The following is a 19,877-nucleotide window of genomic DNA, read 5'->3' as shown; positions in this document are numbered from 1 at the left end:
AAAATGTTAACAAGTATTTTTAAAACTGCTTTAAACCATAAAGTAAACTAAAACACCTTCTTTAGTTCATCTGTTCGTCTGTTATTCTCATTGTTGAATTATAAATGCCTCAAACTCTTCACATTCAACTCAATGCCAATGTCATAATGTAGACACCATGACTATTTCACTGTACAGGGTTTCATCCAGTGAGCCTGACAATCTAGCATAAGAATCCCCTATTGCGGCCATATTAAGATTTTAGAGAGGAAAACATTAACTTGTACAGATTGTGGTGTTTTAAACAAAGTTCGGTTTCCACTGAAGATTGATTCTTGTATTTATATTTTGTGAGTGTTTTTAAATTTTATTTTCTTAGTGTATTCATCAGGCTGGCAAGCTTCTGAACACATTCTGTATAGGAATAATCCTCAGTCAAAGTATTACATCCAAACACACAGAACTGGGTCAGGAAAAAGGGGTGAGAGGGCAGGAGGTAAAAGAACCTGTTGCCAGTGTTAATGGTGCAGAACTGCATAGCATTCATGCTTTTTGTTGTTGTTCCTCCTCCTAAGCAAGAAAGTGAACATTATATCTTCCCAGAATTGAGAGGTTTCACAAGAACTTTCCTTTACTGTAAAACTGCTTCTACAAACTACAATTAATATGTTACTTATTAGAAGAACAGTGATAATTTTACGAGATGATTTAAAGTATCCACAGAATTTTTTTTAAAGAACAGGAAAAACTGACTATTAAAAACTAAAGCAGAGAGATAGTGCTAGTGCATATTATTGAAGGTTATAAAAAAGATTAGTAACTGGAAGGACTTCAAGATCATAAACAAAAAATTTGTGTCCCTATATTACACAATAAAAGTTAGTGACATTTGCAAAGGCCAAAAAAAAACACAAAATCTAGTGACCTGTCGACTTGTTTATTGATTATATAAATGGCCATATCCCATATCATACGGAACCATAAAATGCACCCCAAATTCCTGAAATGTATTTGTTTTTGGTTAGTATACAAATGTTGAAGTCTGTTTCTTTATAGCATTGTACTTCTACTCCTACAAGACTAAATATCAACACTTAACTGAGATTTGTTTTTTTCTGCCTTAACCTAGACTAGTGTTCCTAAACAATAGCACCATTGACATTTTGGACCGTGTAATTCTTTGTTGGAAAGATAGGGAGGGCATCCTGTACACTGGAAGATGTTTATCATCACCCTTGACCATTACCCACCAGATGGTGGTAGCCACCCCATCTTCAGTTGTGATCACCCAAATGGCTCCAGGCCCTGAAAAATGTCCCTGAGGGGCAAAATTGCACCTGATTGAGAACCACTGGCCTAGGTTCTTACTTCATTGTTCTCCAAAATAATTAGATCCCAATGGTAGTTAACTTTTATAGCTAGAAAGTAAAGGGCAGCATAACTGTGGGTTCTAGAAATAGCCAAGATTTGATTGTTTCCTCTGCAGGTAGGTAAAGGGTACCGGATAAATTCTAACCTCCGATTTTAGCCTTCTTTTATATAAGTTTTGTTGATCTATGTTCTTCTTATTTTGTTACAAATATAAGAAACACAGACAGAAAGTCAAATCAATTTTTATTAGATGTTTTTGATATATAAATATACTGATGCACGTAGGGCTCCAATCATAAGACTTACAAATGATCTGTTAAGGGAAAGTGGGCATGTCCCGAGTGAACAGCAACCAAAACTCTCATATCCGGCATTGCGTTAATAATTAAGTTCCTCTATGTATTCAAGAATTTGGGCAACATAACTATATTTTCACTCTATATCTGTATTTGCATATATTTTATTTCTGTGTTTGAATGGGCTTATATTAATGTAGGTATGAATAAGTATATCTGGCCATGAAATTCTCTTTGTGTGCTTTATATTATTTATTGGTTGGGTTTATATTTATGTGTATGTAAAAAGTCAAAACTAAATCTCTAATATACATATGTAATTATTGAGATCTGCCTTCACTTCTGACACCAAAGTAAAATTCAGAAAAACCAAAGCTTTAAATAAAATTTAAAAATACAAAATGAGGCCAGGCACGGTGGCTCATGCCTATAATCCCAGCATTTTGGGAAGCTAAGGTGAGAGGATTATCTAAGCCCATGGGTTCAAGACCAGCCTGGGCAACTTGGTGAGACCTCATCTGTACAATAAATCAAGAAAAATTAGCTGGCTGTGGTGGCACATGCCTGTAGTTCCAGCTACTTGGAAGGCTGAGGCAGAAGGATTGCCTGAGCCCAGCAGGTCAAGACTGTGGTGGCTGTGAGCGTGCCACTGCACTCCAGCCTGGGCAACAGAGTGAGACTCCAACTCAAAAAATAAAATAAAATAAAATAAAACATACACAAGAGGAAAATATGGGAGAATTTTTATAATCTGGATGTGAGGAAGATCTAAGCTAGTCCTAAGATTTAATGATCATAAGGGAAAACTAGACATTTGATTGCATCAAAATCCAAGATATTTGTATGAAAAAAGAAACATAAAGAAAATACAAACTAGAAACATATTTAAAAGTCACATCAAAAAAGGTCTATTTCAGCCAGGCTCGGTGCCTCAGACTGTAATCCCACGCCTTTGGGAGGCTGAGGTGAGTGGATTGCCTGAGCCCGCAGGTTCAAGACCCGCCTGGGCAGCGAGACCTCATCTCTACAATAAATCAAAAATCAGCCGGGCATGGTAGCACGCGCCTGTAGTTCCAGCTACTTGGAAGGCTGAGGCGGAAGGCTTGCCGGAGCCCAGCAGGTCGAGGCTGCGGTGGTCAGGAGCAGCCACTGCAGTCCAGTCTGGGCGACAGAGTGAGACTCCAACTCAAAAAAAAAAAAAAGGTCTATTTTCCCAATGTATAGAGTACCTATACATACATCAATGAGATAAATGCATGAAGGCCATGACAGATAATTCATATGTAATGAAATATAAATATGTGGCAGTAATTCGGAGAAAAACTTAGTCATTAAGAGCACAGGCTCAGGAGCCAGACTGCCTATTAGGCTCGAATCCCAGCTCACTATCAGTAGCTGCATAACCTTGGGCAGGGAGTTCCCTTCCCCCTCTTACATTTCATGTCTATGAAAAAATAATAATAACTCTACTTACCTCATGGAGTCACTGAGTTTATTAAGTTAAAAATATAAAACACTTGAAACAATGCCTGGCACACAAGAAATAGCCAATAGCTGTTATTGTTCTTGTATATTAAATAAATAAAAATCAAGAAACAATGAAATACTGTTTTTATTCAACACGAGAGAAATGTTAGTTTTACAAGTTTTACGTTATAGAAAAGTGTGTGAAAACATGCCCTCTCATAAACTTTTGGTGAGTGTATAAATGAGTATAAATGCTTTGAAAGACAATTGGTACTATCTATCAAAATTATAAATGCATTTGCCACTGAACACAGCAATTTAACATCTTGACTTTAGGCTTCTGATAAACTCTGCTTATATACAAAGACATTTATATACATGTAATAACAAAAGATTGGAAGTGATCTAAATTTCCATCAAGAGGAGACTGTCAAAATAAATTAGGATACACTCATTTAAATAGAATTCTTTGAAATCATTAAAAATAATAAAATAGAGCTATTTATGTGGTAAGAAAAAATCTCTAAAGATAGTGGTGATGCATGCTTATAGTCCCAGCTACTCAGGAGGCTGAGGAAGGAGGACAGCTTGAGCACAGGAAGTAGAGGCTTCGGTGAGTTGTGATCATGCCACTGCCCTCCTGCTTGGGTAACAGAGTGATACTCTGACTCAAGAAAAACAAAAACAAAAAACCTCTAAGATTTGTTGTTACAGGAAAAAAGCAAGAGTGGTTGTGTGTGTGTGCACATAAGTTTATTTACACATGTATATATGTACACGTTTCAATTTGTATTTTTTAAAAATATTCTATGCATATGCATAGAATATTTCTGGAATGATGCAAAAAACTACTAGGGAGAACGACTGGAAGTGCCTGATGTGGGAGAAACACTGTGCATTTTTACCCTATTCGAATTTTTTTTGTCACATATAAGACACAACTTTGGATTAAAACACATAATTATATTTAAAATTTCAATGGCTATGGAACTGTATATAGTAATATATGTAAATATACATTAATCTGTACACATATTTAATTGAAAAACATAGCATGCAGTCACTTGAGAATTCACTGTATTGTGTGTGCTTGTATAAAAGCACGAATGGGCCAGGCCGGTGGCCCAAGTCTGTAATCCCAGCACTCTGGGAGGCCAAGGAGAGAAGATTGTCTGAGTTCAGAGGTTCGAGACCAGCCAGAGCAACTTGGTGAGACCTCATCTCTACAATATATCCAAAAAAAAAAATTAACTGGGTGTAGCACGTGCCTGTAGTTAGAAGGATCTCCTGAGTCCAGCAGGTTGGCTCTGGAGTGGCCATGAGCATGCCACTGCACTCCAGTGACAGAGTAAGACTCTAACTCAAAAAAATAAAATAAAATAAAAGCACAGATGTACTCTACCAGTGCAGAGAATACATTCACAAACAAATTCTTATACACACATACTCTTAATATGTTATGCACATGTAGATATTATTTGCAACCCCCCAACTGAAGGAAAATAAATGTTAGACTCCATCAAGAGATAATTTTCATAGGTTTTATGATTTAAAAGCCATGATTTTCATCGCCACTTAAATTTCAGAACCCTAGGAAAAAGCTCTTGATTTCTTACATTTATACAACCCCACTAAATTACACTTTCTAACCTGCCTCATCCTTAAACCCACTAACACTTCCTGACTTCTGATTTTTTCACCCTAAGCAAATAGTTTAGATTACCAAATAATCATAAATTTCTCCTGAAAAAGTAAGGGACAATTAATAAAAAATCAAGAGTCTGATTCTCTCAAAAACTTTCCTTCTCAGCTGAAGCAATGTTGATGCATGTGGATTTACTCTAAACCAAAAAAATAAAAGCAGTTAATATTCGTCGATGTGCCACAACGTGCCAATGACTGCTTTAAGTTCTATGTGGATTACTTCATTCCTTAAAACAAACCTATCAGGTGAGTACTCTTATATATCCATTCTATAGATTTAAACTCAAGCATACAGAACCTAACTGGTGAGCCAAAAATCAAATCTAGGAACCAGTGACTCCAGAGTCTCCTGGGAATATCTTCAATACTTCCAAAATTCAACTACTTGTGAGACTAATTTATCATACCTGTGGACAGCCCCGCTCCTCAGAGTTACTTTTTCCGTGACCATTTGTAGTATATGATCCCACTGATTCAAGGCTTTTCTGGGGATGAGGAGACGAGAAGCTGGGTTTATGAGGTCTCCATTTGCAATCAAGCTAGAGAGAAAGGAGCCAAACCATTTGAAACAGTTATGTCTTTAAAACTACAAAACAAATTCCAAGCCTAAAGGAAACCACCAAGCCAATTTCAACTTAAAATGTAAAGCCTTCCAACTTACAAGATAGTGCAAGGTTCCTCAAGTGGTTTTCTAAAGCGAGCTGACACATTGATCCTGCTGTGGATTACTGGTTTTACCTTTAAAAGCAAAGAAAAGAAATATAAATCACTAAGCTTATATTAGCTTTCTTCCCCTCAGGAGGAAAATCTACATGTTTCCAGGAAACTGGCTGAAACCTGTTGTACATTTGTTAAAATCTTGTTTTTTTCCCCACTGATATAAATGCTCTAAGCTCCCCCTCTATCAATATTACATGCCCTTAACAATGCTCTCAAGAAAAGAAAAATTTCCCCTAAACTCTGGGCATCCTGTGGATGATCAGTGCCAAAAACAGAAACTGCTGACTATTATAACAACTTTAAGGCAATTTTAAAACAATGCTTTCTGAAAACAACAATAAAATAATTCTATAAAATCCTGAGCTCTAAAGTACCTTCGCCTGCAGCACAACATTCTGTGTTTTGTCAGTGCTTATTTCCCATAATTGCACCTGCTTTCTGATGCCACGGTCCCTCAGCAGGTGCCTGAACTCACTTATGTCTTAAGTCTAAGACTGATCTCATTAATTTTTTCAGGGCTCCCCATCCCCTATCCATCAAGCACACTCACACCAGCACCTGCAATGAGGGCCGCAGCTTTTACCTCTGGGTAGGTCTGATCACCTGATCACCTTCCCCTCTCCTTGTGATTTTGGGGTCCAGGCTGCTGTTAGAAAGGACCACATGGCCCCGCAGGGAACCTTCACCTGAGACCACTTTCAGCAACAAGCCATACGCGCAAACTCAGTTCTGCTCAGCCAGCCCTTCACTCAATGGAGACCAAAGGGGTCAAAATCAAGATGGGGTGTCAGCTTTTTTTTTTTTTTTTGAGTTTGAGTCTCACTCTGCCGCCCAGACTGGAGGGTGCGCTCCCGGCCACCGCAGCCTCGACCTGCTGGGCTCTGGCGATCCTTCCACCTCAGCCTTCTGAGTAGCCGGAATTACAGGCGCGTGCTACCACGCCCGGCTGATTTTTTGATTTACTGTAGAGATGAGGTCTCGCTGCCCAGGCGGGTCTCGAACCCGCGGGCTCAAGCAATCCACTCACCTCAGCCTCCCAAAGGCGCGGGTTTACAGGCTGAGCCACCGAGCCCGGCTGGGTTGTCAGCTTTTTAAAGGGATAGGCAGAAAAGGAGAAAAGTGATGATGTGATGAGGTGGGTTGTGGAAGGAAGGAAGGTTGAAGGATTTTGTGCCTGTTGGCTTCTATTTTCTTGAAGTCTGGAATGAAATGATCTGCTGAGACTGTGTGTCTGGAGTGGGATTTTAGGTATTAGCACGAGAGATAAGGATTTACATGATCTACTGTAAAAAATAGAAGAATAGACTTGGGTTTGTTTTAAGGAATGAAGTAATCCACATAGAGTTTAAAGTAGTCATTGGCATGTTGTAGCACATCAACTAATATTAACTATTTGGGTTTTTTTTTGTAATTTAATTAAAAGATACCACAATTAAGCTTGTAAAAATTTAATCACAATAACTTTTTCCATTTTAAGTCCACAGGTTCTTGGCCTTACACTAACACGATGATGTTGACTTTTAAAAAAATGTTTAGGCAGGGTGTGGTGGCTCAGCCTATAATCACAGCACTTTGGGAGGCTGAGGTGGAAGGATCACTTGAGGCCCGTAGTTTGAGACCTGCCTAGGCAACAAATCAAAATCCCCTATCTCTACAAAAAAAAAAAAAAAAAAAATTAGGTGGGCGTAGTGGCACATGCTTGTAGTCCCAACTACTAAGGAGACAGAGGCAAGAGGATCACTTGAGCCCAGGAGTCTGAGGCTGTAGTGAGCTGTGATTGCACCACTGCACTCTAGCCTGATCAACAGAGTAAAACTCTATCTCAAATAAATAAAAATAAAAATAAAGTTTAACAGTAATGCATTCACCTGAACAAAATTCAAGGGACTAAAATGGGCAAATAATAAAAAGGAAATGTCCTTTCCACTCCTGTTCCCTAACAAGTTGCAACCAAAGTTAGCAATATTCCTTCAAAGATAGTCCATACATATACATGCATAATATTTTATGTAGTTTATAAACATAAAAATTTTAAGCACAAGTGATAGCCTGCTATACCCATTCTTAGCAACTTGATTATTTGTATTTAATAATTAATAATGGAGATTGTTTCAAATTGGTACTTAGAATGAAGGCTGAAATTTTTTTTTTTTTTAAGAGATCCAGGGTCTCTCTCTGTCACCCAGGCTGGAGTGCAGTGGTGCAATCATAGCTCCCCGTAAACTCAAACGCCTAGGCTCAAGAGATCCTCTCACTTCAGCTTCCTAGGACTACAAGTGTATGCCACCATGCTCAGCTAATTTTTTAATTTTTAAAAAAAATTTTATAGAGATGGAGTCTTGCTCTGTTATTCAGTCTGGTCTCGACCTTCTGGGCTCAAGCAATCCTCTCACCTCAGCTCCCAAAGTGCTGTGATTACAGTTATGAGCCATTAGGCACAGCCAGTTGCATTATTTTTTATATCAGCTGTCCATATTTCATTCCACAAATGTGTCATAGTTTATTGAACCTGTCCCTAGATGGTCCTTTGGATTGCTTCCCAAACTTTCCTGTTGCAAATAATTCCATTATTAATTTCCTTGCAACTACATATTCGCATAAATATTTAAGTATATCCATAGAATAAATTATTAGAATTGGGAATTTGCTGAAATAAAAGGTAAGCCATGTTTTTAAAATGTAATGGAATTAATTGCAAGCTTATTCCTGATCAATCCCAAGAGTCTTTGATTCATTTCATTCACAGTATAGAATAAGAAAATAAATTTGATATTCAAGGAATGCAGTTTTGAGGCCAGGGCTGTGATTTACAATGTGCTTGGATGACTGCAAATCAAGCCTCCCGCAGCATGGTTTGCTTGCTCTTAAGGTTTAGCTTGACTTAGCTGCAAATGGGTCTTTGCATATGTGAAAGACAGAAAGATTCACATCTCTGCTAACAGTTTCTCCCTCTCAAAACTCTTGCTACCTCTGAAAGATAAATAGATGGCCTCCCCAACCACTGGATGGAAAGCTGCTGCCCACATCCCTGGTTCTCTATTACCTCTCCCTGCCTCATTTTGGCTTTCCCAGATATATAATAAGTAATATGTCAGATGGCTTATCATGATCTGACATATTACCTATTATATTTGTTTGGTTTTTAATTGCCACTCCAACTGTTGCTTCTGAACTGCCCTCAATCTTACCTAGTGATGCACTCAGTACATATTTCATACACATGTGTCATTGCTTCAGTGTGTGCCTGTCTTACCATACCCACCTCAATGGTTTAAAACCTTGTTGGATTGTTGGATTGAAGTTGAGAGTGAATAAGTTATATAGACAAATAACTTTAAAAATCTTATTGAGTTGTCTAAAATATGCTATTTTGTTTTAGAGTATAAATGGCTGCAAACAATATATTGAAATTCATAAATACATGTTGCTAAAATAATTATGTAATTTTATTCTGAGTAAATGTTATTACTTGAATTACATCAAACCATCTGTTTTGAATAATAGTTTTCTTCATTCTGTATGCAAAAATATTCCCCAAATGTTCATAATTAACCAGTTGAATTGAAGACCAATCTTAAATACATATGCCTTTGAGTTACTGTAATTAAAATAACCAAATTATTGTTTTCAGGTATACAAATAAAAAAATCTAGAAAAGTACTCAAAGTAATATATCCAAATTATGAAATAAAAAATGTAAGGCCATTATATAAAATGATTAGCACTTTTTGAAAAAATGCCAGTTTTTATTTTAAATGCATGTTTCTAACTGACTTTTTTTTTTAATCATGCTGTCACTCTGTCACCCAGGCTGGAGTACAGTGGTATGATCACAGCTCACTATAGCCTCGACTTCCTGGGCTCAGGCGATCCTCCCCCATTAGCTTCTGGAGTAGCTGGGACTACAGGTGTGTGCCATCACACTCAGTCAATTTTTTAATCTTTTTGTACAGATGAGGTCTCACTCTGTTGCCCAGGCTGGTCATGAACTCTGGGCTCAAACAATCCTCCCACTTGGGTCTCCTAAAGTGCTAGGATTATAAGCATGAGTCACTGTATCCAACTTGGCATTTTAAATAATAACTTAAATCATACACACTCAAAAAAATTAAAATAAATTAACTGAGTATAATGGGAGCTTTTCTAGAGCCCTAATCAGGGATGAAGTTTTGATCAGTTGGTGGTAATCTAGAGACACTATGTCTTTATTTTGTTTTAATCTTATTTTATTATAGAGATGTGGGGCACAAGTGAGGATTACATAACAGAGATACTACATCTTTAGGTGATGGGAAACATAACAATAAATTAGAATGTTTAAATTTTTATCAGTTTTCTTACTAGCCCATATACTTCCCCTTGCCCTGCGAAAATAAGTAGTATTTTAAATATGAGAATAATGTTAAGTATGAACACACATTGTTACGAGAGGATGGGCAGCTAAGGATGAAGTATAAGGTATTCCCACTCAGGGTGGGTCTCACAGGCGAGCAGACTGCCCAGTGTTAGTTGTGTAGTCCATGACTATGAAACCAAATCAAATAAAAAAGTATCTGCAAAACTCAAAATTTCATTTTGTACACAGAAAAGTTAATAATCCTGGCTGGCTTTATCTGTTGGTGAAGGAATTAACAGCAAGTAAAAGCAAGACATGCTGATGAATGACCTCTTGCCTTGATTCTGCACTGGGTTCAACATTGTTTTGGAAACCCCAGATTATTAGAGTATTGAGAAATGGATCAGCCCAGTGAATTAGAGGGGTCAGTCCGGAACAGGCTGGAGAGGCTGACAAAACCCTCAATTCTACCTCCTGAGTGTAGTTTAGATAGATGATAGAAAGATAGGTAGACAGATAAGATCATGATGATCAAGATAGATAGATACATAGATAGATTTTTAAAAAAGCTTGTTGGAAGTATTTCCAAAGTCAAAGGTGGCAAAAGTGACTTGACCATGCTTACCCTGATAGAATGAAGTGAACTACGAGTCTAACGCAGTATTTGGATACAAATCACATGTTCTTTTCAATACATTATTCTTCTCCAATATCTTATTTCGATTGTGTTTATGTCACAGTCATATAAAAATAAAATGTTTCATGTGAACCTGATATGACTAAGTAAGTAATTTAAGTCAAGTTCACAAATTCCACATGACAGTAGGTCAAGATCACAGCTGGGTCAACATTCAAGTTAAAACCTGGAAAAATCTGTTTACTATGAAAAATAAATTCAATGAAACTAAAATTGTTGCTTTGAAAGTATATATTTTGAATAACAAGAACATAGTTGGTAAACCGAGTAACTGATAAAGTTCTGAATTCCAACACTGAGCACCTAAAACTTTTTATATGAACCAATTCAGTACCTCACACCTCAATTTTTTTATCTGTAAAGGTAAGAATAATCCTCCTCAACTAGCCCAAAGGGATGCTCCATGAGCTAATTAGTGAAGCGTCAATACCACTCCCTCGGGCTGTTAAACTCAGTGCTTCAGAAAATGCACCTACCTCTAATCTCAGCATTCACCATCTCTTGAGACACTGGACCAAGAAAACCAAACTCAGTCTAAGGTCGTGAGGAAATGATGCTGCTAAATGATACCATCACAAAAATCAAATGACCACTAATCTCTTGTAAAAACTGATTATACAATTTAAAAGCTCAACTTTTAATACCTTTAAAATATATATATATATCTATATATATATATCAGATTTGTATGACTATTCATAAAATAACTTGGGCATTTAGAGAAAAAGATGTACTTAAAATTACTTAAAATATGAGCCAATCTACACAAAGAAGCTTCAATTCTATTTTCCTTATTGTGTATATTTAAGAAAAAGTGGGTTTTCAAAACGGAAATCTTTAAGAAAACTGTGTTACTACTTAACAAATATGGTATACCGCATCAAAGAGAAAGATTAAGTCCTTTACAAAATATTTAATCAATTTTCACCATTTTTTGATAAATGAGAAGGACCAAACTTTTTTTTAATGCCAGAGTTGGCCAGGTACCATGCTTACACCTGTAATTCCAGCATTTGGGAAGGCAGAGGCGGGAGGATTGCTTGAGCCCAGGAGTTCGAGACCAGCCAGGGAAATATAGCAAAACCTTGTCTCAACAAAAAAATCAATAAAAATTTCCAGCCTTGGCAACATGGTGAGACCTCATCTCTACAGTAAATCAACAATTTAGTCAGGCATGGTGGTATATGCCTGTGGTCCCTGCTACTTGGACAACTGAGACAGAAGGATTGCCTGAACCCAGGAGGTGGAGGGTGCTGTGAGCTGTGATTGGGCTACCACACCCCAGCCTAGGTGACAGAATGAGATCTCAACTCAAAAAAAAAAAACACCAGAGTACAAAATAATTTATTACCATACTAGATGCATCCAAATTATAGGTTGCCCCAAAAAAATTTTTAAATAATCATTTTGTTCAATATTTCTACTTTTTATGTTTATTTTTATTTTCTATTTTTTAAAATTTTTTATTTTAAAGATGTAGAGTACAATTCAGCGTTAGGTATGTAAATGTCCATTACGAAGGTACCCTTGCTGATGAGGTGTGTTCCTCCCTTCTCCCAGCAGATTCCCACTACTGCCAATCCTGCTTCCCCCTCCCCCACATGCAGCAGTGTCCCACAACTGCCAATATTTTTCTTATAGTATTATGATAGTTGTTCAAGATACGATTATGAGTGAGAAAGTGTGATACTCAGTACTCAGTTCTTTGTTTCTGTGGTAGATCACTCAGTATTACAGACTCTAAGTCCATCCAAGTTGCTGTGAAGTTCATAATTTTGTCCTTCCTTATGGCTGCGTAATATTCCATCATGTATATGTACCACATTTTTTTATCCAGTCCTCTTTTGATGGGCAGCATTGTTGGTTCCATGTTTTTGCTATTGTGAACAAAGCTGCAATAAACAATGCTGCAATAGAGTGATGTGAGTTCCTCCGGGTATATTCCCAGTAGAGGGATTGTGGGGTCATATGGAAGGTCAATTTTTAGATCTTTTAGGAATTGCCAAACTGTTTTCAACAGAGGTTGTACTAGTTTACACTCCCACCAAAAGTGCAGAAGTGTTCTCTTTACCCCACATCCTCTCCAGCATCTGTTGTTTTTTGAGTTAGTGATGATAGCCATCCTGACCGGACTTATGAGGTATCTAGTGTGGTTTAAATTGGCATTTCTTTGATAACTAGTGAGGGTGAGTATTTTTTCATGTTTCTGTTGGTTGCTTGTATGTCTTCTTTTGAGAAGTGTCTATTCATATCTTCTGCCCACTTTGTAATGGGCTGTTTGTTTTTTTTCTTTTTGGTACATTACAGCTCCTTGTAGATCCTAGATGTTAGGCATTTGTCAGATACATAGTTGGCAAATATTTTTTCCCAGTCTGTGGACTGTCTCCCTACTCTCTTGACAGTTTCTTTGGTTTTGCAGAAGTTTGTCAGTTTGATGAGGTCCCACTTGTCTATCTTATCTCTTATGGCATGGGCACTTGGGGTTTTGATCAGGAATTGGTTGCCAGTTCCAATTTCCATAAGGGTGTCTCTTACATTTTCTAAGGTCTTATAATTTGAGGTTTTGCATTTGGGTCTGTGATTCATTTAGAGTTGATGTTTGTGTATGGTGATAGGTAGGGGTCTTGTTTTAATCTTCTGCATGTGGTCAGCCAGTTTTCCCAGCACCATTTACTAAATAGGCTCTCTGCTTCCCAGTGGTTGGTGGTGGAGGCTTTGTCGAAGATGAGTTGGTTGAGAAATTGAGGTTTTGCTTCTGGAACCTCTATGGTGTTCCAATGATCTATATGCCTGTTTTTGTACCAATACCAGGCTGTTTTGAATATTGTAGCTTTATAATGGAGTTTAAAGTCTGGGAGTGTGATACCTCCCACTTTGTTTTTTGTTTTTTGTTTTTGTTGTTTTGCTAAGCATTGTTTTGGCTATTCATGGTCATTTATGTTTCCATATGAATTTCTATATTGTCGTTTGCAGGTTTGAGAAGAATGCTGCTGGCAATTTAGTGTGTATTGCATTAAATCTATAGATTGTCTTGAATAGGATGGACATCTTAACAATGTTGATTCTTCCAGTCCATGAGCATGGAATATTTTTCCATTTGTTTATGTCATCTTTCATTTATTTGAATAGTGTTTTGTAGTTTTCAGGGTAAAGGTCTTTCACATCTCTGGTTAGAAAGATGCCAAGGTATTTCTTTTTTTTTTTTTTTCTAGCTATTATGAATGGGATTGTGCTTTTTATTTGGGTTTCTGTTTGTTTGTTGTTGGTATATAGAAATGCAACTGTCTTTAGTATAAAATCATTATTTTATACCCTGAGACTTTGCTAAAGTCCTTTATCAGTGCAAGGAGGTTTTTGACAGATTCTCTTGGGTTTTTGAGGTATAGAATCATGTCATCTGCAAAGAGGGATAACTTGACTTCCTCTTTTCCTATTTGGATACCTTTGATCTCTTCTCTTCTCTGATTGCTCTAGCTAGGACTTCCAAAACTATGCTGAACAGGAGGCGTGAGAGTGGACATCCTTGTCTTGTTCCAGTTTTCAGGGGAAATGGTTCTAATTTCTGTCTGTTTAGCAGTATGTTGGCTGTGGGTTTCTCATAGATGTCTCCTACTATTTTGAGTTATGTTCCATCTATGCCTAGATGTCGGAGGGTTTTTATCAAGAAGTGGTGCTGGATTTTATCAAAAGCTATTTTCATATCTAATGATATAATCATGTGGTTTTTGTTTTCACATCTATTGATGTATTTAATTACATTATAGTCTTGGGAATGTTGAACCAGTCCTGCATTCCGGGGATGAAACCTATTTGGTCGTGCTGGATGATTTTTGAGATATGTTGCTGGATCCGGTGTGCTAGGATCTTATTGAGAATCTTAGCATCTATGTTCATCACGGATATTGACCTGTTGTTCTCTTTCTTTGATGGATCTTTACCTGGTTTGGGTATCAATGTGATATTAGCTTCATAAAATGATTTGGGGAGAGTTTTATCTTTCTCAATTGCCCAGAATACTCTCACTAGAATTGATATCAGTTCCTCCTTGTATGTTTTGTAGAATTCTCCTGGAAAGTCATCTGGTCCAGGGCTTTTTTTTTTTTTTTTTTTGGTAGGTAGATTTCTTATGATATAGTCAATTTCCTGGATTGTTATTGGTCTATTTAGAGTCTCTATTTCTTCATGTTTCAACCTGGGGAAGTTGTGTGATTCAGAAAGTCCTCCATTTCCTTTAGATTTTCAAGTTTGCTTCCATGCAAGCGTAAATAGTAGTCTCTGATAATCTTGTCTTTCTTAGGGGTCGGTTGTGACTTCATCTTTTGCATTTCTGATTGTGTTTATTTGGGCTTTTTCTCTCTTTTTCTTGGTCAAACAAGGGGTTCATCAATCTTGTTTACCCTTTCAAAGAACCAGCTTTTTGTTTCATTGATTTCTTGTATATATTTTTGTCATCTATGTCCTGAATTTGGGCTTTCATTTTGGTGAGCTAGATTCTTCTGCTGAAGTTAGGGTTTCTGTGGTCTTCCTTTTCTAGCTTCCTTAGGTGATTCATTAGGCTGTTAACTCATGATCTTTCCATTTTCTTCATGTGTGTTCGTAGAGATATGAATTCCCCTCTTAAGACTGTTTTCATGACATTCCTGAGGTTTTGGTAAGGTGTTTCTTCCTTTTCATTTGTTTCCAGGTATCTTTTAATCTCTGTTTTGATATCCATGTTGACCCAGGAGTTGTTTAGCATCGTGTTATTTAGTTTCCATGTCTTTGTGGATTTTGGGAACTCTGTTGGTGTTTGATATTTATTTTTATTACACTGTGGTCTGAGAAGCTGCATGGTAGTATTTCAGTCTTATAGAATTTGTTTATGCTTGATTTATGGCTGAGGATGTGGTTGATCTTAGAGTACGTTCCATGTGGCAATGAGTAGAATGTATATTCCATGGTTGTTGGGTGGAGTGTTCTAGAGGTAACAATTTGGTGAAGAATCACATTTAGGTTCTGGATCTCCTTGTTAATTTTTATCTTGATGATCTGTCTAGGTATTTAAGTCCCCAGCTATGATAGTGTTAGAGTCAATATCTTTTTTAAGTTTACCTAGAAGCTGCTTTATGAAAGTTGGTGCTTCTATGTTGGGTGCATATATGCTTAGGATGGATATTTCTTGTTGATGGATTAAGCCTTTTATCATTACATAGTGACCTTTCATATCTTTTTAAACTTTTGATAGCTTAAAGAGTATTTTGTCTGATATTAAGATCATGACTCCTGCTTATTTTGTGTTCCATTTGCCTGAAATTTTGTTTCCCATCCTTTTACTCTGAGTCTGAGTGTCCTTTCTTGTGAGATGAGTCTCTTGGAGACAATATATTGTTGCCATATGATATTTTATCCATTTTGCCATTCTATGTATTTTCAGTGGTGCATTTAGTTCATTCACACTTAGACTAATTGGCATTTCCTCACTGGTGATGGAGCTCCTTTTCAGCTTTCCACGACCTGTCCTCTACACAATACTGGGGCTTGTGCTGCTCTAGGGTCACAGGTGATGGTGTGGGCTGAATGCCAGATGGTGAGGATCAGCTGTTTTCTACTGCCTCTTCTCAGGAGAGCCCTGAGAACAGTAGACAATCCTGCACACTGGGGGTTCCAATCTCAAGGTGGTGGGGGGTTGCAGTAACCTCTGGAGGAAAGCCTTGAGTGCATGAACCCGAGCCTCCCCTCTGACGGACTTTCACTCACTCACTGGTGCACATCCACTCACTCAGAGACCTTTCGGACACTTGCTTTGGCATAGACTCTTATAGTCTGACCAGTTCCATCGCCATCTTGCCAGAAATCAATTTTTAAGTTTAAAAAGTTCCAAGACCAAAACCTTAAAAACTGCTGACTGTTTCTTGGTGGTCCTTCTAATTCAACCCCTCTGCTTGCTCGGTTTCCACCTCTTGCTTTCTGTCACCAGAATTTGACCAATATTGCTATTTTTAAAATAGAAGAAAGATTGGCTATGATGCCTGATGCGTAGTGAGAGTAAGATCTACCAGACTGAGTATGCCCTGTACATACCATAACTGACATTAGAAAATGCTGCTATCAAAGGACATTTCATGTGGAGGACATTTTATGTTCATCTCTTAAACTTCATCAAGTAAATCCATTTACCAAGCTTATATTCCAGATTCATGGACTGAAAAATACATTTTAAAAGGAAAGGCTATATAACAAGTGTTGAAGACAATAATGAATCTTTTAAAAACAATAGTTGAGGCCAGGCTCGGTGGCTCAACCTGTAATCCCAGCTCTTTGGGAGGCCGAGGTGAGTGGATTGCCTGAGCCCGCGGGTTCCAGACCCACCTGGCCAACTTGGCAAGACCTCATCTCTACAATAAATAAATAAATAAAAACAATAGTTGCCTCACAAAGGGATCACTAAAAGATAGAGATAAGCTAACAAATCAAAGTTTTAAAAATCTGTTAAAGATTTCATGATGCAAAGTCTAGATGAACCAAATTCCAGTGATCTACAGCTTCTATGATCCCAGAGGCACGGAAGGCAAAGGAAAAAACTTCTGCAGACAGTCTGTGTTAGTTGGCATAACAGAGAAGACCCAGATGTAGAGCAAGTCCACATCACCCACAAATTCTTCCCCGTGGGACGTTCTTCAAGTGCACAGATGTGTAGGAAAAGCTAAGAGCAGGACACAAGAGCAGAGAAAGAAGTCCCATGGTGTGAAAAGCTTGGGGTAGAGCTGAATAACAGAATCTCAGTGGTATAAATGGACGACAGCTGGACTAACTGCAGAAAGAGATTTCTAAATCTTGCCAATATTGATTCCCAAGTCCTGCTGGACAGAGAGCAAGCCTCGATTTCACCCTCTAAGTGTTTGAAACTGTTGGTAAACTGAAGCTATCTAAAGCAGCAACCCAGCCTATACACAGGTCAGCTATACATTATACCATGAGATCAGCCCCTCTCCCTAGCAGCCTGACAGAGGAAGGGAGTGTACATTTGTCTGGAGGTAAATATTACCTACTTTCAATTTCCACAAATCTATACAAAGTTTATACAAGTTGGCCAAGATCTAACAAAAACTGCAAAACATGTAATAAAAGAGAAAACAGGACCCATTATCAAGAGAAATAAAGTCAAACCCAGAGGTGGCCATGATATTGATATTACCAAATATGGATTTTAATATAAATATTATAAATATGTTAAAGGATTCACTAAAAAAAAGTCAGAAAAAAAGATAAAAGATGGAGAATTTTAGCTCAGAAACTCTAAAAAAGAACCAAACCAAAACTAAAAACCAGAATTTCTGAAATGAAGAATTTATTCCATGGGCTTAGCAGATTAGACACAATAGAATATACCCTAAGAAAATTTCTTTCAAAAAGCAAAGTGAAACAAAGACATTTTTTAGACAAATGTAAGCCACAAGAACTGATTGTTAATAGACCCACACTACCAAAATATTGTCAAGAATGTTCTTCAGGCTGAAGGGAAATAATATAAGATGGATGTACAAAATAATAAAAATGAATAGAAATAAAATATGTGAGTAATTTTTAAAACATTTTAATTTTTTTAATATTAAAGACTATTTTACAGCAAAAATAATAATAATGAATCATGAAGTTGGTAACATACGTAGGAGTAAAATATTTAATAGGAACACAAAGATACAAGTGAAGATAAATGGAATTATACTGTTGCACAGTTCTTCATGAATTGTATAATACCATTTGAAGGCAAACTAAAATAAGTTGAGGATGTATATTATAAGCCCTAGAGTAAATACTAAAAACAAAATCTAAAAAAGGCATAGTTGAAAAGTCAATAGAGAGATAAATTATAATAGTTTTTTAAATGTTTGATGAACTTTAAAAAAGCAAGAAAAAATAAATAAATAAATATTAGATGGAGCAATAGAAACAAATAATAATATCATAGCCCAAATCCAATCATGCCAGTAATTCAACAAATGTAAATGAACTAAAAACTCCAATTAAAGGACAGAGACAGACTGGATAAAGAAACAAGATCCAGTTCCAGTAAGATGGCGATGGCACAGGTGGGACCATGAGATTCTCCAAAAGTGAGTTCCCATAAAGACTCTTACTTTCCTTCCCCCACCCCCCATCCACCGCCAGCTGCACCAATCCAAGGCCTGGAGACCCTTGGTCCCACACATGGCCAGCTACCACGGCCCCTCTGCAGCTGCCGTTCCACCCCAGGCGACCCCGGACCCAGCCGATTGGAGCTACCAGCTACATCGTCTCACCCGGACCCAAGCTGCCACCACCTGTGGAGGCCCTCAGATACTGCCTTGTGGAGATCTGGGTTCCCTTGCTGGCTACAGTGATTGGCCCGGCACTCAGATGCTGCCAGTTCCCTCCCTGACTGGGCGCCCAGCCCAGTCTTGGGCTGTGGCAGCCTGGGGAGGCCCTCCACGCCCACCCCTCAGAACTTTCCTGGGCACCCCACCAGGCCCAAGGCCACCGCTTTCCATGCAGGCCCGCAGCGCCTGTGCCTCCGGGCTCTGTGCCACCACCAGGGCTGAAGCACCCAAAGCAGCAGCCAGTGCTCAACCCTCGAAGTTCTGGGACCCGCCCTGGGTTCTGGGTCCCCGCCCAGCCCCATCTCAAGCCACCATGGCCCAGGGAGGCTCTAGGCGACTGTCCTTCAGAGATTCCAGCTCCATTCCTGGCTGAAGTTCCCTGTGGGGGGCCCAAAGCCACTGCCACTGCCCGCCACCCACCCTATCCACAGACCAGATGAGTGGAAAGAAAGGATGAATGGAGAGAAAGGATTGGCCAAAGAGGAGTCATCCACCGCAGCCATTTTCCAGGCAGAGATTTGCATTGCCCTGCCCATCTATGAGCAGCCTCCACCTTGGTTTCTAAGGTAACCTTGCCAAACAGGAGACAAAAGGCCCTCCCCTATGCTGACACAGACACAGGCAACTCAGTCCTGTGGCAGATCTCTCAGGCAGCAAGCCAAGGGAACCAAACCAACCTGTGAGTAAGTCTATCTGCCAGCAAAGGGGAGATGATAGAGATCAGAGCTGAAGAGACTTTAGTCACTCAAGAAAGACTCCAGAGCTAGTCTGGTTTCTTATTTTGAATTTTATTTTATTGTTTTGACTTTTTGTTTTGTTTTTTGAATTAGACTACTTGCTTGTTTTGGGGAAAAGCACATCAAAAGGCATGAATTTATTGGACTGTCTTTGTGTGATTACCGATATGCTTTAGGGAATCTTGTTTGTTTGTTTTTTACTCTTTTCTGACCTTGTGTCTCTTTTCATTCATT

The 19,877-nt window shown here is 38.2% G+C and overlaps 1 protein-coding gene across 1 annotated transcript in view; it reads right to left on the bottom strand.

Moving 5' to 3' along the window:
• Window positions 1-19,208, bottom strand: part of DCDC2 (doublecortin domain containing 2) — a 127,739-nt gene extending 108,531 nt beyond the window's left edge. The window contains exons 1-3 of the mRNA XM_008068951.2: window positions 19,053-19,208; window positions 5,479-5,555; window positions 5,225-5,356 (exon numbers count right to left, since the gene is read on the bottom strand). Of these exons, the coding sequence (XP_008067142.2) occupies window positions 5,225-5,356; window positions 5,479-5,555; window positions 19,053-19,208 (365 nt within the window). The remainder of the gene's footprint in view (window positions 1-5,224; window positions 5,357-5,478; window positions 5,556-19,052) is intronic.
• Between the last annotated feature and the right edge of the window lie 669 nt (window positions 19,209-19,877).

This window comes from Carlito syrichta, unplaced genomic scaffold (assembly GCF_000164805.1).
Source record: "Carlito syrichta isolate Samal-C Ts95f unplaced genomic scaffold, Tarsius_syrichta-2.0.1 Scaffold311699, whole genome shotgun sequence".
NCBI classification, from domain to species: domain Eukaryota; kingdom Metazoa; phylum Chordata; class Mammalia; order Primates; family Tarsiidae; genus Carlito; species Carlito syrichta.
Note: the sequence above shows the minus strand (reverse complement) of the source record. Positions and strands in the feature narration are given on the sequence as shown.